At 46.3% G+C, this 20852-nt stretch overlaps 6 protein-coding genes across 6 annotated transcripts; 2 read left to right on the forward strand and 4 right to left on the reverse strand.

Annotated features, from left to right (window-relative positions):
* Positions 1–214: 214 nt before the first annotated feature.
* LOC128719767 (RNA-binding protein pno1) lies at positions 215–986 on the reverse strand. The gene is made up of 3 exons (XM_053813398.1): positions 868–986; positions 701–794; positions 215–631 (listed from the first exon to the last, which is right to left on the reverse strand). Exons 1-3 carry the CDS (start codon positions 984–986, stop codon positions 215–217), a joined length of 630 nt encoding a protein of 209 aa, XP_053669373.1.
* A 636-nt stretch (positions 987–1622) lies between these two features.
* LOC128709284 (uncharacterized) lies at positions 1623–2636 on the forward strand. The gene has a single exon (XM_053804271.1). The coding sequence runs from the start codon at positions 1623–1625 to the stop codon at positions 2634–2636; it is 1014 nt and encodes a 337-aa protein (XP_053660246.1).
* Positions 2637–4737: 2101 nt separating this feature from the next.
* On the reverse strand, positions 4738–7315 carry LOC128710208 (ras-related protein Rab-1A). Its single transcript, XM_053805252.1, has 6 exons — positions 7302–7315; positions 5687–5759; positions 5562–5609; positions 5433–5480; positions 5125–5352; positions 4738–5012 (listed from the first exon to the last, which is right to left on the reverse strand). Exons 1-6 carry the CDS (start codon positions 7313–7315, stop codon positions 4818–4820), a joined length of 606 nt encoding a protein of 201 aa, XP_053661227.1. The 3' UTR covers positions 4738–4817.
* Positions 7316–8013: 698 nt separating this feature from the next.
* Positions 8014–10225, forward strand: LOC128710206 (exocyst complex component 5). Its single transcript, XM_053805250.1, has 2 exons — positions 8014–8046; positions 8114–10225. The coding sequence occupies exons 1-2, from the start codon at positions 8014–8016 to the stop codon at positions 10223–10225; spliced, it is 2145 nt and encodes a 714-aa protein (XP_053661225.1).
* Positions 10226–10595: 370 nt separating this feature from the next.
* Positions 10596–12261, reverse strand: LOC128716063 (serine protease easter). The gene is made up of 4 exons (XM_053810989.1): positions 12180–12261; positions 11645–11968; positions 11453–11541; positions 10596–11216 (listed from the first exon to the last, which is right to left on the reverse strand). Exons 1-4 carry the CDS (start codon positions 12259–12261, stop codon positions 10596–10598), a joined length of 1116 nt encoding a protein of 371 aa, XP_053666964.1.
* A 1481-nt stretch (positions 12262–13742) lies between these two features.
* Positions 13743–17432, reverse strand: LOC128710207 (CLIP domain-containing serine protease B9). Its single transcript, XM_053805251.1, has 5 exons — positions 17360–17432; positions 14693–15592; positions 14495–14597; positions 14147–14424; positions 13743–14080 (listed from the first exon to the last, which is right to left on the reverse strand). Exons 1-5 carry the CDS (start codon positions 17430–17432, stop codon positions 13743–13745), a joined length of 1692 nt encoding a protein of 563 aa, XP_053661226.1.
* Positions 17433–20852: the final 3420 nt, after the last annotated feature.

Here is a 20852-nt window from a genome sequence, read left to right on the forward strand (position 1 = left end):
GAGATTTTAGCCATACAGGGAGCATTTTTCCGCATTTACCGTTTATTATTTATTTTATTTTTTGAATCCGTTCGTTCGCTTTATGTTGTTACAAAAACTATATTACATGGTTTGCAAGCCTTCTCCTGTTAGTTGCATCCATATAATCAACTTACTTAAATAACTAGATTACTGGACTGTCCTAGAACTGTCCTTCAGAAACATGTACCATCCTTCACATTCGTTGTGAATTTTGATTTGCTGCTACTGATCGTAAATTACCGTACACCTTGCTGGCGGGTGACCCCAGAATCAGATGGCTGAGGGCTCGTTTGGCATGCTGGATGTACTTGTAGCTGCCCATGACGTGAATCTTTGAGTCCTGCAGTACAATGCGAGTTTTGGTCGTGTTTTCTATTGTGAACTTTGTTCGTCCACCCTTTCCGGCAAGTCGTCCGATCGCGCGGCTAAGGTGATCACCCTTGAGCGCTTTCACATCCGTAACGTCGAAGCTTTCGATGAACAGATCGTCCAAACGAATCAGTGCCAGTGCATCTTCCACTTCGAAACCAAGTGCAAAGGCACGCACAAAGTCAGCCGCCTTCTGCAGGTACGTTGGGTCTGGCGTTTCTGCAGTTACCTTTATTTCCACCTGCAGAACAGAAGCATTACGAGAAGTTTACGGTGTTCAACATTTTGCCAATGGCATAGCCCAAAGTACCTGGCTGAGTTTAACGTTGTATCGTATCATTAGCGACAATTGCTCAACAACTGGGGTAAAGATCTTCATCCAATGTTCTTTGAGTGCCGTTTTGCTACCGAGGCAAGGATATTTTGTTTTGTTAGATACTTCTTCGGAATGAATCCGCTGAGGGCCTGCATGCTTACCGTGTGCGTGGAATAAACACCTTCCTCATTTCACTAGATTTTCTTGGAGTTTTCGCCTTGCGACTCTCTTGCGAAGATGAATCTTGCGGAATAGTTTCAACAACAACATCGACGTCCATGATTGCTTTAACTTTGCAATGAAACTACCACCAAAAAAGGGAAAGAATTTAACAAAACACCACTTTCGCTGGTAAAATTGTTTTGCCGAAGAAATGTAAGCACATGCGGTTTGGTAGCTGTCACTTGCCTTGACAGTTCTTTTGACAGTTCAGTGGCGAAGGAAGAAAGAAAGAAAAAAACACCACCCCAAAAAGCTCGCCCATACCACCCCAAAACCAGGATGGACCTGTTTGTTCCATTGGTACAAGTTCAACCAGAGTAAATAGGGAAACGCTAAAGAAGGGCACGCAAACGCACAATCGCGGCGGTGAAGCAGGGCAAAGTTGTTAAACAAGAAAGTGGAGGAAAAAACAAGTGCGCGTCGTCCGAACAGTGCATTTGTACCGTTGTACCACCGTCTTCTTGCTCTGGACGGTTTGGCTGGTAAGAAAAAGGTTGGTGAAATTAACTACAGAATCTCTCTGTTGCTGTCATTTCGGAAAATGCCCAATACAAGTCAATTCATGGATTGTTGATAGTTGTGTGGTGATTAGTTACGTACTGTTTATTTTTTCTTATTTCCTATTGATTAGACTTCGAGACTGTACAACATCGTTCAAATATAGTCTTCTCTCTTGTCGCGTCGCATACCACGGATGCCAAGAATGGAGCTGGATAACATATTTCTGAACAAGCTTCCGATCGTAGCCGCTACGGGCAGCGAAGGTGGAACGTGGAACCATTACGCATTCATCGAGAGCACCTGGGGCGAGCGGAAGATACTGCTGAAGATCATTGTGTTCAGCCCGCTGTACAATACGCCTCTAAGCTTCCTGTCCGAGATAGACCACGAGGTGCTGCAGCAGACGGCCATACGATTAGAGCGTCCATGGAACGATTTTCTGCACGAAACGAAGCTGGCCCTTTGTACCGAGGGTGGCGCGAACGGGTTTAGTTACGCGGTCGAAGAAAACAATTTCGTGTGGCGTAAGATTGTTGGGCCCGCGTTAACCGTGGCGTACGGTTCGGTTATACTGCTCCGGTCCCAGTGTCTGCTCTCGGATGTGCTGTCGAACTCGATTGGCACCCAGAACCGGCTGCGCAATGATGTGCAGCTGAAAAATAAGGTGCTGCACGAACTGAAGGAAGAGCACGAGGAGCTGCTCGAGTTACAGCGCCAGCAGGAAGAAGACAGTCGGCTGTACGAGATAGAGTTGATAACCAAGTGCATCAGTATACTGAACGAGAAGAAGGAAGTAATTAACCATCTGAAGAAAAAGCTCGCCGAAGAGGATGAGGAACCGGAAGGGGAGCGGGAAGAGGAGGAAGAGGAGCAGCGAAATGAACCGGCCGTGGATCAGTTCGAACGGCGGCTGGCAAGGGAGGAAGACCAACCCAGACCATCGCCCTCGCTGCTAGGGACGAGCGATTCCGAGCCATTTCTGGTGGATAGCGATCCACAGGATCCGGACGATCATGGAACGCTGCCAAAGCGGACAAAGTATCAGCTAACGCAGCGCAGTGCTACAACCACATCCGCGAGCAGCATGATGTCTACGGTCAACCGGAAATCGCACGAGGAAGATGATGCCGCTACCAGAGAGGAGCAGGATGGCCAACTGGATGATTTGTACAATAAGGATACGGAGGAACTTTTACAACAGATGTAAACGATGTATTTGGAAAAGGGAACTGAGGCATTTTTCTGGAAATGAAACTAGGACGAATTTTAGAATCAGATAGTCCCCCGCTGCGTGATTCGTCAAGAATGTGTGACGGAGCGAGGAAACATTTGCATGCATAGTTTGTGATTTGCCGCTTTTTGGTTGCCCTCGAAATTTAAGCCTCCTTATCTGATGTTAGCCCTGTTTCCCCCCCTGTACTTAACACGGAAGGGCGAAAGGTCAGCAAGAAGCATATTATTAACCAGATTTTACATGTCGTAACAGTGTGTCATAGTGCAATGTTTAGGATAAAATCATGTGCCAATAGTAAGCGGAAAAGTAATGATTTCCATCGTGAAAAATGATGCGAAATACAGCGTAGGTGCATACTTTATTCCGAGATATCATGTTTATGAAACTAAAAACCTCCTTGATCCTGCCCCACCTTAATTTTCCAGTCTCCATCGTCCGGCCTATCCCTCCATTCCCTTGCCCTGTATTCCGACTGATCCGAATCCGGATTTATTGTAGTAGCTAAGATACGTTTTACAATCTTTTCCTTTTCGGGAAACAAATTCACTTCAACTTAGACTGTAACTATTTATTATTTTATATTGCCATTTGTGTTAAGCGTCAACAATCACCCACTTTTTTGATAATAAAAAAACGATAATCATCATTCATGTTTAAATGGAATGTGTTCAAATTGGAGTTTTGTTATGCTTGAGGGAAAGAGATTCGAGGGTTTTTAAGGATTATAATTATTATTGACGAATTCAAGCATTATCAGATTAGTGGTAATTGTGAAAGTCTACAAATTACCACGTTTTTTTTTTAAATTTCTCCATTACAAATGTATTGTATCTACACTGTTTGAGAGTTTATTTAGTAAAAGAAAAATTGATCAGCACTTTGTTTCATCAGTCTGCAACCGACCCACCAATGCGTATTGTAGTGTAACGTGTGTGTATTACCTCAACGATTGAGGCAAACATATGAACTGAAGGCCCAAAAATGATTCATAAGAATAACGTACTATTAAACTACATAAGTTGCAATTTCAAAATTTAATAAATGGCAAATAGCAAAAACGAACGCACCCAAATAAAAAAAAAAAGGTGTTTGAATTATGTCCGCATACGTGCATCAGCCACAAGGATAGTTCTTTCCAAATTAACAGATTTGCCACGTGCTCGAAGAGCATCTCCAATTTCCACTATTTATTATGTCTCTTTTAGTTTGCTTGTTTTGTTTACGTGTGTTGTGTTTTGTATTGTTTTTTGTGGGGTTTGCTATATGCACCTCTTTCGATGAACCGCTACTATCGAATGCTTGAATTGCGTGGATCATGGTTACAGAACTTTTAACTAAATCCCTTGTCCACAGGCTTCCGAAAAATCGAAAAACAAAAATTATGCAATAATGCACACAAGCATTTACGCGTTAGCCGTTTTCGATCTTATGATATTTATATTTCTACCGTTCTTTTTTATGGACACCCACTCTCCCGCCCTCTATGCACGTGCTCTACCACCGTTTCGTAGGCAAAAAGGCATTGCACCCACGTGTACACACGTTTGCGCTTTGCTGCTTCCCTTTTTTTGTTTTGCGTTACAGGACACGACCATATCGCTCAAGGAGTTATTTTTCCCCACAACAAAAAGGTTGTATGTTGTATTCGATAACTCATATAAAGATATAATTATAATAGTAATAATCTATCCAGCAAAGATGTGTGTGTGTGAGTGTCTGTGTGTGTTTGATACTTGCAGGACACGTGAAGAGGGATCATAAAACCGAAAACATTACGCTGCGCATAAAGACGGACAAAAAAAGCCAACATCTCCAAAATCTGTGATCGAGTTCCTTCCTTCCTATCCTGGCTAGTTGTTTCATGCCCTATCTGTCGAGCTTTTTATTGGAAGGAACCGTTTTTGGGTGGTAGAGTTTGATGTATGCTTTTGAGGATGAGTGTTGGTGATTTTTCTTACTTCAGCAGTTTTTTGCATCCCTTTTTCTCTAGAACCTTTGTTTCCGCTGTGTGTGTATGTGTCTATTGTTATTTAATCATGCTGCTGTTGCGGCTGGCATGTAGCTTTCAAAGAGGGGGAAAGGAGCGTGGTGGTCGATCGGTTTGAGAGGATGATAATCATAATAATAACTGCTGACCCGAAACAATTCTGGTGTTCAGCAACAGCCCGACTTTGCCTCCACGTTGCGCCCCTTGTCGATCTTTACAGCACTTGGCGGATCTGCGGCACTGGACGGGGGCCCGACACGATTCTTTATTTCGGCCGCCATGGTCATGAATGCCTGCTCTACGTTGGTGGCATTTTTTGCTGAAGTCTCAAGGAACGGAATGCCCAGCTGATTTGCCAATTCCTGCAAACCATATCGTAAAGAACATTAGCCCTCAAACCAACTTCATTTCATGCTGTTTGCAGTGTTTCAGATTTCCAATGTGGGTTGTGATCTAGTTGCGATCCATTCTTACCATTGCGGTTGTAGTATCGACACGTTTCTTCGTCTGCAGATCACACTTGTTACCCACTAGCAGTTTGTTTACGTTGTCGCAAGCGTAGCGTTCGATTTCCTCCAACCATTGCTTTACGTTCTCGAACGAATCGTGATCGGTACAGTCATACACCACGATGATGCCATGTGCACCGCGATAGTAGGACGACGTTATCGTGCGGAAGCGTTCCTGACCGGCAGTATCCCACTAAAAGATGGAATAACATTTTGAGTTTGTAGGGTGCTTTAAAATCAAGTGATAGTTATCGATCGTCGAACCCAACTCACAATTTGCAATTTGATTGTTTTGCCATCCAGATCTATGGTTCGAATTTTCTGCAAATAATAAAATATATTATGAGTCAACCAATTCTACAACCGCTTTTATTGCGGCTTATAGTCACACAAAGTACTCACAAAATCTACACCAATTGTGCTGATGTAACTTTCCGTGTATGTATCGTCCTGAAAAAACGAGAATTGTCGGTTCATCGGTACGTGCTTAAAAGGGAATGATTTCATGGTGCAATTGCAATACTTACGGCAAATCTTAACAGCAGGCATGATTTTCCAACACCGGAATCACCAATCAGCAGCAGCTTAAACAAGTAGTCGCTAATGGTGTTCAAAAAAGAAAAAGCGAAAATCAAATAAGTGAACCACCATTAACGTTGATAACGAAATAAACTAAAAACGCCCCTCCATATGAACCATTTGGAAGCAACATATAATGTTAAGTCAGCTAAACGCAATACAACAATAAACAGCGATCGATTTGAAAGAAAAGGTGATAAAAGAAGCACCTATTTCTATGATCGTAGTAACCACACTAAGGCAATCAACTAGCACGTCGCGATCGTTGTCAGAGGAAATGAATAAAATCTTGACCCGTTCAGAGATCGATTTAATCGCATCCTCCCGGTGTAATTAATTGCGACGTGACACGTTTGAGTTTTTTTTTGCCTGGTTTAAAGTTCAATTCCAGTCGCGTTGCCAGTTGCGACGATCTTGCAAAAAAGCATAAATTTAGTTAAACAAGTTTTGTTTATATTCGCTATCGGCCTTCATCACGTACGGTATTATTTTTTTACATGCTAAACCAAGGAAATGACATATTCTCCACTGGGTGCGTATGACTCATTGTTCTGGGAAGCATTAATGACGGAGATGTAGAGTCAGCAATGGACAAAGAACAATAACGGTTTGCGCTGCTTTATCAATATGCTTCAAATGTAAACAGCAGGAAATAACGATTTTCCACGATCGCTTTGAGTAATGGAAGAATGGGCGTTATATGTTCTAGATTTCCCCTTTTTTGTTGCTAGCATGACCGTTCCCAGTCTCTACCGGACCATAAGGTGGATTGAACAGTGTCAAGAACGCATTGTGCACTTGTGTAGGTGTGCGTGCGCGAGCGTGTTGTTTACTCCACACAGCAGCCCGTCTCTTTCTATCGTAAGGTTTCACACTCCATCCATCGAAAAGGTTGCCCCTTTTTTACAGTACAAAACCAAACAAATAACATTCGATCTTCGAGCTGAGATCCGATAAATGCACAATTCCCAGCATGGTTTATGCGATTAGGATAACTCCATCCCGGACAGTGGTCCGTTTATTATCACACAGTGAATTAAAATCGATGAACGAGCGCGATCCACCATACCCGATTTGCCTTCTCGTTTTCGCCCATTCGTATCTCCGCGGGTGCGGGTGCCGCCGATGGCATTACGATGACGGCGAAAGCTCGACGTCGTCATCGACGTAGGTTTGGTTACGCGGGGCGGCGATGAGATGGTGGTGGTGTAGTTTAGAAAATGCCCACAGCGGAATATCTTCGTCATCATCATCCACCGTTTGCGCTTATCGGTGGAGACAGAGGAAGAAGAAAAAAATCTCGCAAGCAAACAGAAACGTTCTTTGCGTTTTCTTGCACCTTCGTTGCCTTGCTATATTGAGATATACCACCGGGGAATAGTTCTTTGTTTCCTTCTGCTACCGCGATGACTCCTGCCCAACTCAACGAGGACTGTCCCCAATAGCACTAGCCGATTGACGCAGTAGCGACACTCGATGCATTGCAGGAACGATGGGGAGGAACACCTTTTTTACGAAGTAACACTCCCCCCTCTGATATTCGTACTTCTAGCGGACACTTACTATTCGGGACTCATGGTCGGTCGTGGAAAATCTGTTTCCTTCACTCAGTTCCTGGGTATGAACGGCACACGGGTACGACGAGGGGGCTTTTTTTGCTTCGATTTTCTTTCCAGCACACCAAATTAACACGGATCGGAAGTCGCTGACGAATCGGATTCACGCAGCGACCGTTGTACTAGCGATTAACAATGTGGGGGCAATGTGCAGTAAAATAGGTATCACAATTCGGAATTTCACTTTTACGTCCGCCGTTTTTCACGCCACGGGACAGAGAAGACGGAAACCCGGAGCAGATTTTAGATCGGTATGAAAATGTACAACACTTCCAAGTTTTCTGGTTTCTTTCTTCCCTTGCGCGACACTGACACATCATCTTCATCGAAAACGTCACTTTACCGACCAAGGTACAGACATGAATGATGGACATTTTCAACGAACGGTCGTTTGTTGCAGTTGTTGACCGAAAAGGATTTGCATTTATTATGCAAGAATTGCAGATTGCATGTAAAATAGATTTTCCTACAATTTATGATCATTTTAATATTGAAATTTGTATTTCTCGCCAACAGATAACGTTGAACAATCTTGACCACGTTCTGTCATTTGGTGCGATTTGTCAACAAACTTTTATCGCCGATCCGCGACAGCAGCAAATCGATAGGAGTATTTTAGTGTAAAAACTCTACGTAAAAACTTTCCCCAAATCGCCAACATGTTATCGCAATACGTAGAAGAATTAGAACAGGTAAAGTAATGCTGCTGTTACCATCAACTCCTATTATATTATCACGTACTTTTCTGTGGTCTTTTAGGACCCATTCGAGGTAGAAGAATTCATCGAAAGACTGTGCTGGCGGACAAACAACGAAATCGGCTCGGACCAGTTCGACCCGGACCTGCTGTACGAAACGTTCGTCGAAACCATAAAGGATATGAAGATTCTACAGGAGCGCCAGCAACGGAAATGCGATAAGCTCGAAGAAGCCCTGAAAGAAGAGCAAGCAATCTTCGTGAAGGCGATCGATAAGTTCGTTGCCAAACATCAGGTGTCGGTCGACTACTTTCATCAGCTGGATGAAAAGATCAACTCAGTAGCGGGAAAAGTGATTCATCTCGGTGAACAGCTGCAAAATGTAAATATGCCACGCAGTCGTGCCGTGGAAGCACAATTGTTGCTAAACCACATGACAGAATTTCTCACACCCGGTCCGATCGTGAATGATATCTATAGCGACAAAAGCAAGCTGTACGAGGCGGCTGACATTATTCAGAAGCTGTTTCAAATATCGCAAGACCTTCCGGCGCAGCGGTTTGCGAATGCAAAGAAAAAGATCGAATCCAAGTACGATGATGTGGAGATGCAGCTGATAGAGGAATTTGCCACGGCACAGAAGATGGAAAATATCGAGCGTATGAAAGAGCTGTCGGACATTCTGTCCCAGTTCAAGGGCTACACGCAGGTAATCGACGTGTACATCGAGCAGAGCCAGGCCACGACATACGGTGGGCGGGATGTGTTCGAAGGAATAGTGCCGTTGTGTCACAAGCACTATAAAATCATACAGCAGGTGTTCAATGCACCGGATAAAGTGATCAGCAAATTTATCCTGAACATATATCAGCTTAAAATAAACCAGTTCGTGCAGACTAAGCTGGACGATCGCAAGGATGAGGGCAAGTATCTGAAAACGCTGTCCGAGCTGTATTCCCGCACGATGAAACTAAGCGCAGAATTGCAAGAATTTTTCAAAGGTTCCGAGGATGATCTGTTGCAGAAGCTGACGGCTAACATTTTCGATCGCCATCTGGCCACCTACATCGAGGTAGAAAACCGCACGCTAGACGGAAAGTGTCAGGTGGAATTGAAAAAATTCTACGAAAACAAAAACCACCAGAAGAAACAGATGGAACGGTTCCAGGAGCTAAGGCGAGACATGCAGGCACTGATCGGCAGCAGGGCTAATATAAACATTGCCCAGATCGAAGACTATGGCGGCGAAACGTTCCTATCGGAGGAGCTTGCCATCAATCTGTTGCAGCAGTCTTCGCACGCATTCGAACGATGTTGCTTGCTGTCGAAGGAAAACGATTTACCGCGCAATATCCTTAAGCTTACCGACACGCTGTTGCGTTACCTGCTGCACGAGCACTGTGATTACGCGCTTGATCTTGGGCTGCAGGCGATCCCGATCGCGGAATGCAAAAGCGTGCCGCAGATATACTTCTTCGATGTCGCACAAAAATGTAACGCGATTGTGCACCTGCTGGAAAAGACGTACAATGCAAGCGTCATTCCGAACGTGATCGGTACCCCGCAGTATACGGACTGCATACAGAAGAAGCGCTCCTATCTGGAGACGGTGGAGAATAAGATTGAAACGGGTCTGGAGCGTACGCTAAACGCCATCTTCGGTTGGGTGAAAACATACTTGGGAAATGAGCAGAAAAAAGCCGACTTCAAGCCGGACACGGATGTCGATACGGTGGCATCGAATGCGTGCCTGGCCGTGGTACAATACCTAAACCCACTGATTGGCCTCATCCAGAAGACAATAGATGGAGAAAATTTGGCTGCCGTACTGACGGAGTTTGGGATCCGTTACCATCGGGTCGTTTTCGAGCATTTGCAACAGTTCCAGTATAATACGGCCGGTGCCATGTGCGCCATTTGCGACGTGAACGAATATCGGAAGAGTGCACGGGTCCTGCAGAGTCCGCTGGTAACGCAGCTGTTCGATGTGCTGCATGCGTTGTGCAATTTGTTGTTGGTAAAGCACGAAAATCTGCAGGAAGTTTGTGGTGGTGATACGTTGAACTATCTCGACAAATCGGTAGTGATGAATTTTATTCAGCTGCGTAGCGATTATAAGACGATCAAGATATCCAACTCATTGAAGGGCATATCGGATCAGAGAATGGTGTAGAGGGCAAGTGCGTAAGAATTTCAATGCGCTTCATATGTGCATATAACAGGCGAATATTATCTAGAGGGAGCAACATTTTAACAAAGAATATGAATACGGAAAACAAAAGTTTCGTAATATGTTCCGAAATTCCCATTTACTGCTACGGTAGAGTCAGTTAATTAACCCGTGCGCTTTCCATGATGAATCGCGTTACCTGTGGGGGAAACCCCCAAATGATCAGAATGGTAATAGCGAATTGTTTTGTATATGTGATTAGAAATTCCGCCCGAACACAGAGGCCAGAGCGTTTGTTCATTTTGCACTTATGTAAATGTCAATTTATTAAAATCTTTCTGTTACCATCCATACACCGCACGCCCGCTCCGTGTTAAGCGACAATCGTGGCAGTGATCCAGTCTACGTACTGGTCAACCTTCGTGTAAACTCCGGGCCAACCGGCCTGCCCGCACGGGGTCGGCCCGAACGATACCAACCCAATCAGGTACCAGTGTTGCACACCGCCGGTCGTATGAGTGCCCGTCAGCGGGCCACCGGAATCACCCTGGCAGGAATCCTTGCCAGCTTCACCACCAGCACAGAGCTGCGATTGGCGCAACAGCACCTGTTCGCGCTGGTACACCTTATTGCACGCATCCAGCGACACCCCGTCGACGGCTACCTTCTGCTTGACATTGCTGTACCGTGCGGTGGCTGTACGGCCCCAACCGGCCACCTGCATCCGGAGTCCAACGTAATCCCGTACCTTCAGTTCGGGCTGTGTAGGCAGACAGATTGGTTTGATGAAGTCCGAATACGGCACAGAATATTGTAACCGAAGCAGTGCGATGTCGTTGTACTGTTCGGTCGATGTTGGTACGTATTGGGGATGAGGTATTTTGCCCTCGATGGGGACGTCTATTGGTGGTGGCGAACAGTCCACGTCATCGCCCAGCCCTTCACAATCCTGTGCCGTAGAGGTGTCCCATTCACCGAGCCGAACTTCCGCACTGTGGGAAACAATTAAACGGAAATAGTTCTAAGTGCGGCGAATAATTTTACGACAGTCGCATTTAATGCTACAATAATTGTTTCCGATCTTTTCGAGATATAAGCAGCCAGTGGACTTAATGGCACGTTGCTGAGAAGATTGTAAACTGTAGTGCAACAAGAATAACCTAACTGAGGAATGAATGGATCTCACGGTCGGATCCAAATGCGTACTCACAGATTCCAGGTTTTTGGGATGTCTTTGCCGTTGACGCAGTGCGAAGCGGTAAGGACGTAGCGATCGTTAATCAGCACACCGCCACAGTGGAACCCGAAAACGTCATTTGCTAAAATGAGAAGGTAAAACAGCAGATAAATAACGCGAACAGGTGTTATGTACTCCGTGCGACGATGCTTTTTGTATGTACACCGTACAGCAACCGTACGTACGTTTCGCATACTTCAGCAGCGCTATCCACGGGAATTCGTCAATGCGTGTATTTACACCGCCAAAGATACGATCACTCGTCTGTATACCGCACTGTCCCGGTGTTGGCAACAGTCCGGCACCAACGCGAACCGGTGCGACCAGCCCACCATCGGAACAGCACACCAGCGGATGGTTGTCCGCCGTCGACCAACCGCACTGTGTCCGCTGTAGATACATCCGGTCGGCATCCGGCAGTGGTTTTTTCTTGATCAGCGTCAACAGGGTATTACAGTCGCGCAGCAGTATACATTGGCCGGCCGTATTATCCGGTAGGGTGCATTGTTCTGCAGCAAAAATGGGAAGAAGGTTAGATGAAGTGGCCGTAGAATGGTGTACTTTTCCCGATCACATCTTCGGGCCGTTGAAATTCGGTAGATTTCCGTGTTTACAGTACGTTTCCAATTGCGATTGGAAGCGCGTTCCCCTTCGAGGTCAACCGGAACGCGACCTGTTCGAGTCCGAGTGATAACCGTTGACACACACACACACACTTACGGGCACTTGTGATGCTTAGAATAGCTAGCAGTAGAAACGGCACCAGTTCTGAACAGCCCACGAAGCGACCGAAAGTACTCATGTTTGCCCACAGGTGTCGAAGCTCGCGTGTACGGTGTCCAGCGATCCGATTTGTACGAAACGCTACGAATGACTAATCCGGTGCCATGACGCGCAACCCGGCTAATAGTGCGATCGTCGGGCTGTGCGAGGCTTCTTCCAAGATCACGATCGTGGAGACGCTCTCACAATCGAGCGTGGGATAGAGATGGAGCATTCTGTTGCTGGCATTGGAAGGCAGATCGGCGTGAAAGAGTACGAACGCGATCCAATGCATGTGTGATTTTCGCATCTATTTTCTCTGTTTGCCTCATTTCGCTGGGTGTTGATCAAAGCTAAAGCCTGTTCGCGAGAATTTGCCGCGAGTACGAACGGAAATCCCAAAGTCAGGTGAATCTTTATGCATAACTCCCACAAACCCGCGTTATGTAGTTCCCTTCCACCGGGTTCGAGTTCTTCCGATATAAACCTTAACAAAGCCAAACATACGTTTACTCCACTTGAGTGGGGGTCTAAAGACCCATGCAATACAATTGGCTGATGATCATCTTTTAAGTCAACACAATCATTGGTCATCAATGAAAAAAAAACTTGTTTTGTACTAAAATGGATCGATTGCAAGATACATTCGATCAAATTTTGTTTTGGTGCAATTTGAAATGATAATGAAGTTAGTGATGTTAGTGTTAATTAAAACTGAAATAATGTTCACGGATCGAAAGGGAGCCGATCGCTGCTGTGTACAACAGTATCGGCGAGAGGAGACTGCGTTATTTTGTTTACAAAAATACCGGTTTCAGGTGATAAAACTGGTTTTCTGCATTCCGTCTCGACCCGTCGAAGTTCGCTAGGATTGTATTCGAACTGATTGAATCTTACACGAATCTTTCCCAAAATGCGCGTGGCAAAGCGGTGGTAGCGTGTGAAGGTCAGGTAAAAAGTTCCTGAACAAAAGTGGTTTGGGAGAAGTGGAAAGCAGTGTTGTTTACACTGGAGCAGTAAAACTTGCATAAATCCAACGCAAAACAGAGGCTTATTTCGGCATCGGATAGAAGCCCGTTTCTCCGTGGCGCCCTCTGTTGTGGGCTAGCGCAAAGCACTGTGGTTGGCTGGCGGATGAGATGTTTGGAATTGCAGAAGTTTACGTTCCAAAATAGAGTTATTCGATGGAAGTAGATGAAAAAGTCCTCTTAGCAGTAGACTTACCCCGAAACATCATTGATTGTCACAAGAGATGAAAAACAATACACCGGTGTCACACTATTCAGTCATGGATTGTATTTCAATTTCACTAGCTTTGTAACCTCGTGAAACACGAACACGAAACAAACAAAAAACACAATATGGTTCGCTTAAAGACCTAACTGGACACAAAGAAACTAAGTTCCTTTCCTCTACGTCTAAGTACTCGTATTCCCTCCCCGTCCCGTTAGTATACACCGTCCCCAGTGCGGACGATGGCATCCGTTCGCCACCGAAGGGCCAAAACTGCGGTGACCGCGACTAACGCATCACGTTGGTCAATATCCAACCAATGTACGACGAAATGCGCGTGTACACGCCCGGAAAGTTGGAAACGCCACACGTCCGTGGACCGAACGACACCAGCCCCAGCAGCACGAACCGGTCACGCGTCGATATGGCCTCGTTCATCAGCGGTCCGCCGGAATCGCCCTGGCAGGCATCACGGTTCTCCTGGCCCTGGGCACACATCTGACTGTCCGACACGATGATGGGATTGCGCGAGTTAACGCTGTACCGGGCGTACGCGCTAGCACACCCAACCGTGTCCACTATCGGCAACCGTAACCACTGCAACGTGGGGCTCGGTGTGTTGCTTCCTGTAACGGGGGAGAGTGTCGTGAGTGTCGTGACCGTACGATCGACTCGGCCGTGTGCGAACTTACGATTACTGGTCGAACCCCAGCCAGCAATGATGCCCATCTGGCCGGTAAGATTAAGGGCGTACGGTGCGTACTGGTCCGTCGGCAGACAGAGCGGGCTGATGATGTTGTACGTTTCCGTCGTTTCGCGCAACTTTATCAGCGCGATATCGTTGGCGTACTTTGGCGTATCGTAGCTTTCGTGCGGCAGTATCCGATCGATCGCAAAGTCCTGGTACCGGGCACTGCAACGCGTATCCGTAACCGCATTACACTCCAAATCACCCAATCGAATGCTGACTCTGTATGTTAATAATGGAAGGCGCATTAGTGATTCTGTGCTGGGGTTTCCCGCCCCATTGGCATACATACAGCTGAAGTTCATCGATGAGATTCGTGACACAGTGGGCTACCGTTATTACGTGCCGATTGGTGATGAGAGATCCCGCACAACGATACGTTACACGTCCGGAAGCTGCCGGAGTTCACATTGCCAGGGTAAGAGACATGAACGAATTAATTTGCTGAAAAAGATGTTGCGCTATTGCGGGATAGAAACACGCTACTTACTTCGATTCCGGTAGGCCAAACGTGCCATCCAGGGAAACTGTCCAGGTACCTCCGTTTCGCCCCCAATAATCCGCGTATTAACCGAAAGACCACAAAGCGGTGCATTTATCATCGGTTGGTCGGGTACGACCGTTGGTAATACGGTTGTTATCAGGTCTGTTGTAGTCAGCGGCAAATCCGTCGTCACGGGTACGGTTGTCGTTTCGGCAAAACGATTACTTCCCAACACCGCAGCCGGGCGCTTGGTAGTTCTCATGATAGGCGCAACGTACGCCTTTGTGGGGCGCAACGCCACTTCCGCCTCGTTCGGATAGATCTCTGGCGGGCAATTTTTCATCGTTTTGGGATCTTCAAACTGAGCGATCGTGTTGCTTTTCTGGGGCCGTTGCGGCTTCCACCAGTTGGTGGAACCGTTGGTCCTGGTGTTGCTTATCCGCTTCACATCCTTTTCCGCGGACATCGGTATGTACTTGAACCGTTCCTTCGACCACTGTTGTCCACGGTCCGATTTTCGGTTCGTGTAGCCTTCGTCCCACCCGATGGCAGAATGTGAATCATTCTCCTCGGACGAATGACCACCGTCGTCGTCGATCGCATCCCGCAACCAGCTGTCGTCCAGCGGGCAGCAAATGTTCGGCTCATTGTCAGTACCATAGCCGCAGGCCAGTTCCTTTAGCTTCGCGTTGAAGCTACCGTAACTCGATTTGGGATTACGCAGCATTTCCAGTATCTTGGTGCAGTAGCGAAGTTTGGTGCAGCGGCAATTGATCGTGCCGGACGATGCCGGTACACTGTCCGGCACCGTCCGGTGATGCTCGATGCGCTGGTTGTACTGATACAGCTGCGGTCCCGTCGAATGTCCACCGTACTCGTAATAATTCCCCCAAGGAGTGGCGAAAACTGTAACAAAAGCAAATCGTAACGAAAAGCGTTAGCATGGTGCACATTATTCCCGCATCCGGTACAACCGGTTGTGCTGGAGTGTATTTTCTTTTTCCACCGATAAATACACCCCGATACCCGGTTCTACCTGTGCAAGCGGAGGGATTTCCCTAGAGCAGTTCTTTCCGCACAGCGTATATAGCTTGTGGCGTATGTGGATTGACGTAAGCGGTGGAAGTTAAGTCTCGTGATTAGTTCGGACGCTTTGGTACGCAAAACTACCTTACACGCGCAGATCGTGGCCGGCTGTAGCGGGGCGATTCGCTTGCGAACGCATGTGAAGCCGAACGGTCAAGGTAACAGCGGACTGTCCGAAGGGCAAAGCAGGCCCCAAGGAATCAGAAGATGGTCGTTATGCTTGAATTAGGCTGATGTAAATCATTTCCCCCAATATGAGGGTTTTTTTTTGCTGTTTCGCTACGCAGCTAAAGGTGAGGAAACACAGAAAGCCACCACGATCCGGTCGATTTGCACAACTTTGGAGTAGAAAATGGTAGAACCAGACGGAATAAAAAATCATCAAGATCGATTAAACTTTGTACAATAACCGGTGGGATCGTGATTAGCGTAAGTTGCTGCGAAACCTCAAGCACACAACGATGCAACAAATAGGAAACAACACTGCTTATTCGGCCAACGAACCGGTACCAGATGGCGATAGTGATGGATTAACGTCTGTTCAAAAAGTTAAAGGTAGCACTGGTCAGGTTTTTGGGTTACCCAAGGTTAGCGACAGTCATGGATCCCGTTTGAAAGTAGTCGACTATCGTTCGCCAAATATTAGAATGCGAACGTGGTCGGACAGACAGGAATAGCTCGATAAGGCAGCTTGGAATTTAGAATAAGTTAGACACTGATCTACATTAACACGAAAACGAATAGGGTGGGTTACCATGCGCTATCTAATTTTGGAATTGATGTTTTGCTCTTGGAATCTTACAAGAACATTATCAAGGTGAATGTAACCATTCGTAAGCATGGTTAAGAATAAAGTGATTTCACAACATGATTACACCTAATCGATGCTAACGGCCAGTTAATCAGTTAATTTAAACTTTTCAATGGCCCATTACCGGGATTTTCTTGGATTTTCCTGAACAACAAACAACACTGATCTGGAGCTACCGCATAAAACCAACCGGAAATCTATTAAAATATGTATCGTTCTTGTTTGTTTCTATCGTCATTTGAGGTATGAAAACTATTTCCTCTTTGCCATCTTTCGCCCGTAAAGAACTAATCGCCACAACACGGTTGGGATGCGTCACCAAATAATTTATGTTAACTAAAGCCAGTGATCAACATGTTCGTTTGCTGGTGAGTAACACATTCCATTTTAACGATCGTGAATGTCGCAAAACTGAAGATTTCGAGGGTTCGTCGCTTGTTTTTTGGTTTCCCTCGCTGCCAACCGTTGAAGTCTTTTGATGACAAATCTCCCAGATAACGAGTGTCTGACAGTTGGAATGGTTCACCGCGCGGGCACTATTGCATTATCGCGAAGTGGGACATTGTTGTGACCATGGGCGATCACAACATTACGGCACGGCGGCTTCTTTCCTGGCCCCGAATAATGCACGAGCGATCACTGAAGCGCGTACCGTGCCGCAAAACCGTGCTGTAGCTCACGCGTTTACCGACCGCATTGTTTTCACTTTCGTTTTTTTTCCGCGCGCCTAGACCGAGCACGTGGTTCGGCTTCACGTCACAAAACGAGACACTCACCAAGATCGGCCAGAATGGTGGCGGCCAGCACGATTGTTGCCGCCGAACTGGAGCGGGTTGAAATTTTGCACATGATGATCGTTGAGAAGTTTTGCACGGTGCAATAAAAAGAACCAAACAACACACACAGAAAACACGCTGCGGGCCACTGCGGGCCACTCGCCCCGATCAAGCCTCCCTGTCGAAGAAACTGCTGCTCAACACTATCCTGGCCTTGATTTGGTTCACTTTTCCACTGGTTGGTGTATTAACTGCCGTTCGGTATGATCTTGAAGCATACATACGGCTCTTGCCGCCGACTTGGGGTTCGAAAGTGGCCACTTACGCGCTGTTTTTAAGAACTCTCTTCTCGCTTTCGTCTACCGTGCACGGTGGTCATGGATAACTTGGATTGGGCAGTTTGACGTTTTCACCCCTCAATAGTAACCATCGCACTACCCGCGACAAACACATCGATCAAGCTCACTGTAAGCCACTTTATTCAAAGGATCCGCTTCCGAACTACTCCGATGTACTTCACTCGAGAAGGTTTAAGACCAAACGCGGTCATTCATCGATAGGTTTCGGCTTTGTATCACGGACACGGTCCATTACAAAACAATGACACTGTTCAAACCGCTAGCGTAATGTATTGTTCCGCACCGATCACAACAGTAAACCAAACACACCGCAGCAAGCGTTGTGCCACAATGTGTCTTTCCGCGCACAATCGAAACCGACCCGAGCGGTGATCATGTTTATATAGTCCCCACCATGCGCGCCTCAAGATGTGCGGGGCGCGTGTTGGGGGCATTTTGTTTGGGTTCTGCCTTTTTGTTCTGCACTCACGCATGAAGAGAGGGAGCGGTTTGAGTGCCGCCCGACCATTGCACACGCATGCTCGCGGCTCTTGCTCCAGAACGGTCCGCCGTGAGTGGTGCCACTTCAAGGAAAACCCAACACTCTCCACTAGCGCGGAGGACTTTTTCCTTCCTGCCGTCCGTCCGTTCGCTCATTCTTTCCTCGTGCTCGCGCGTTTTCTACCGCACCATGTTCGATTAGGCCGTGAAATTGGCTGCAGATTTAATGAAAACGAATAGGTTCAACTGCTGAGTCACCGTGCGAGTCGCTTTGAGTACTCCAAGACATCGCGAAGACAAGAATTCGAATCTCGGTCAGTGGTGGGAATCCCCATCTTTGGTTCATTAATCGCGGGTGTCATTCACTTCCTGGGGAGTGACATCTTTGCAATCTGGCGACAAGGATACGGGACGATGCTGGACGGTGATATAGGATTACCAATTCCTGAGTCACGCCACATTGATGTACTAGCTATCCGGTAGATCAAGCTCGCTCTGAATGAAATATCTTAGCAGCGGATAAAGAACTATATCGCATCTTGAAAAAAGATTGTTCCGATGAGCGAAAAAGAAAAAACCCACAATTAAACGTGCATCAACCCACAGATCACTTCGTCGGCTCGGATGGTCTTGAGCTGCTAACCTCAATGTGCCGAGAAAACCCTCTCACAAAGCACTGTGTCTGGCCAGTCTTAGCGCATCATATTCATAGTTCATAGCTGCAAACATGAATGCAAACGGCCGCTTGTGCATGCATGCGCTCGCTTAGTTCTGGGTCCGAATCGAAACCTTCAAACTGCGTGTACAACTCCTCCGAGAGGGTCACACATGGGGTAGTGTGTGGCATTAGGCAGTCTGACGTACAGTTAATCGCACAAGCGTCCTTTCCGTAGCCGTGAAGTTTATACAATTAAAGCAAAACGCGTCTGGCCGGGCTGCGGCGCGCAGAAAGGTTTTCCACATTTTCACATGCTGTTTGGTTTTGACCCAGGTGCACATAGGAGCACAATTTCGAGATGTAATGTCATTCGATTAATTTGCTGTAACAGTTTGTCCTTTCATTGCTTTGGTACCCCAGGTGATGCTAGCATTTGGAAGAATTTCCATGCTTTCGGTACATATTTTGACTTGTTTTTTTTTTGCGGTACTTAAATGTACCTTAAGGGAAGATATACGGTTGGCTGGTTGAAGAAAATTGGAAAGTCTGTATTTCATTATTCCGAAGTTTCAGATGTCAGCAATTTCTGGTTGAAATTTCCAATCTACATACCAACAGATGCATTGTGTTACGCATCGATACCTAGAATTTCTCGGAGACCTCCTTCGCGGTCTTGTTGCAGGCGTCTTTTGAACCGCTCAAGGCCAGGCACCGACATCTTCCAATCTAATATTCCGGTATTTCTGGTGGACGCATCAACACCATCTTCTTTATCGGCACAACAACCTCAATAAGTCTACGCCAGCCTTGTTTGACTTTGTTTAACTTAATTTATCCGCAGCTGAATAGTCAATCTTGCGTACAGGAGATAAGTCTGGATGGAATTTAGGATATCTTGTCATGTGAAGACTGGCGTCGTTACCAATATAACACCGTCGTCTGCCATACGAATATTTTGGGTGGACGCATCAACGCCAACGCTTCTCCTCAATTTCAGCCTACCATGCCTTCTCTGTCCAGGTGGACGAACTAAAATGACTTTACGGGCTGGGTTTTCCAGTGTCATTCTCCTGACATGACCAGCCCACCATAGCCTGACGGGTTAATTTCGCAATACTAGCGTGAGTCAAACGAAAAGCTTGCAGTGCTCTTTTTGCAGGAGTTCCTCCATTGTTCTTCCTCACATAAGGGGTCTAACTTCCACTGGAATATCTTCATATAGAACGCGGCTAAGACGGGTTTAATCTGTTTTAGACAAACTCCATGAATCAGATGTCGTGTATGTGATTGCTGGAACTAAATAAGTTCTGAATAGTCCCAGCATAACTACAGGTATTTGAGTAAAGATGGTTGTTAAGATTGTAGACAGCTAACGTGAATGACTTAGACTGTAGAAAGTCCCAAGATGGGGGCGATTTTGGACGACTTCAAAGGTGCATTCACCCATCTGAATCCAATCAGGATATGTTGGCAGGGCCACCAGGTCATCAATTAGGGTTTTGCCTCGTTAATCTCCAACTCGAGGTTAAACCTGCCACCTGATCGATCATCAGATAAGCGATAGAAAGACTACTGATCAAATATGTGACCTTTTCTTTGGACCTTCTGAGTGTATATCTTCCCATAAACTTTAAAGTAGCGATTTCAACGCAGCTAACATAATCTGTAAATCACGCACGATACCAATTTGCTGTTTGATTGTTGTGAAAAACAAAACATCATTACATCTGCGCTATCGTTAACGCTATCGATCAAACATCATCGTACACCCCGGATCGCGTGGCGCAGAGAGCTACGGATGAACGCGATTCGTATTCCACTTCTCACCATTGTCCATTTAACTAACCTTTGATGCGCACAACGCCCGATACTTGCAGATGATGGCAGTCGAATGCTCCACCGCAGCGCGCAACTAATGTTGTGTGCCGTTTTTTCCCCGCTCATCACACATTGCGCTGGCGAGGCATCGAAAACTCCGTCAAGATCGAATACCCAA

Source organism: Anopheles marshallii, chromosome 2, assembly GCF_943734725.1.
Source record: "Anopheles marshallii chromosome 2, idAnoMarsDA_429_01, whole genome shotgun sequence".
In the NCBI taxonomy this organism is placed as follows: Eukaryota; Metazoa; Arthropoda; class Insecta; order Diptera; family Culicidae; genus Anopheles; species Anopheles marshallii.

What these genes read in the sequence shown, in the direction of transcription:
- LOC128716063 (XM_053810989.1), bottom strand. Translation starts at nt 12,261, where the DNA reads ATGAGTACTTTCGGTCGCTTCGTGGGCTGTTCAGAACTGGTGCCGTTT. An exon ending in GCTGCTGAAGTATGCGAAAC is followed by an intron (nt 11,542 to 11,644) that starts GTACGTACGGTT and finishes TTCTCATTTTAG; the next exon opens with CAAATGACGTTTTCGGGTTC. An exon ending in ACTGCGTCAACGGCAAAGAC is followed by an intron (nt 11,217 to 11,452) that starts ATCCCAAAAACC and finishes ATTGTTTCCCAC; the next exon opens with AGTGCGGAAGTTCGGCTCGG.
- LOC128719767 (XM_053813398.1), bottom strand. Translation starts at nt 986, where the DNA reads ATGGACGTCGATGTTGTTGTTGAAACTATTCCGCAAGATTCATCTTCG. An exon ending in GTGTTTATTCCACGCACACG is followed by an intron (nt 795 to 867) that starts GTAAGCATGCAG and finishes TTGCCTCGGTAG; the next exon opens with CAAAACGGCACTCAAAGAAC. An exon ending in ACAACGTTAAACTCAGCCAG is followed by an intron (nt 632 to 700) that starts GTACTTTGGGCT and finishes TCTGTTCTGCAG; the next exon opens with GTGGAAATAAAGGTAACTGC.
- LOC128710207 (XM_053805251.1), bottom strand. Translation starts at nt 17,432, where the DNA reads ATGTGCAAAATTTCAACCCGCTCCAGTTCGGCGGCAACAATCGTGCTG. An exon ending in TTTGGCCTACCGGAATCGAA is followed by an intron (nt 14,598 to 14,692) that starts GTAAGTAGCGTG and finishes GAACTCCGGCAG; the next exon opens with CTTCCGGACGTGTAACGTAT. An exon ending in CTGGGGTTCGACCAGTAATC is followed by an intron (nt 14,081 to 14,146) that starts GTAAGTTCGCAC and finishes CCCCCGTTACAG; the next exon opens with GAAGCAACACACCGAGCCCC.
- LOC128710208 (XM_053805252.1), bottom strand. An exon ending in GCCTGCTGTTAAGATTTGCC is followed by an intron (nt 5,610 to 5,686) that starts GTAAGTATTGCA and finishes TCGTTTTTTCAG; the next exon opens with GACGATACATACACGGAAAG. An exon ending in TCGATACTACAACCGCAATG is followed by an intron (nt 5,013 to 5,124) that starts GTAAGAATGGAT and finishes TATGGTTTGCAG; the next exon opens with GAATTGGCAAATCAGCTGGG.
- LOC128709284 (XM_053804271.1), top strand. Translation starts at nt 1,623, where the DNA reads ATGCCAAGAATGGAGCTGGATAACATATTTCTGAACAAGCTTCCGATC.
- LOC128710206 (XM_053805250.1), top strand. Translation starts at nt 8,014, where the DNA reads ATGTTATCGCAATACGTAGAAGAATTAGAACAG. An exon ending in ACGTAGAAGAATTAGAACAG is followed by an intron (nt 8,047 to 8,113) that starts GTAAAGTAATGC and finishes GTGGTCTTTTAG; the next exon opens with GACCCATTCGAGGTAGAAGA.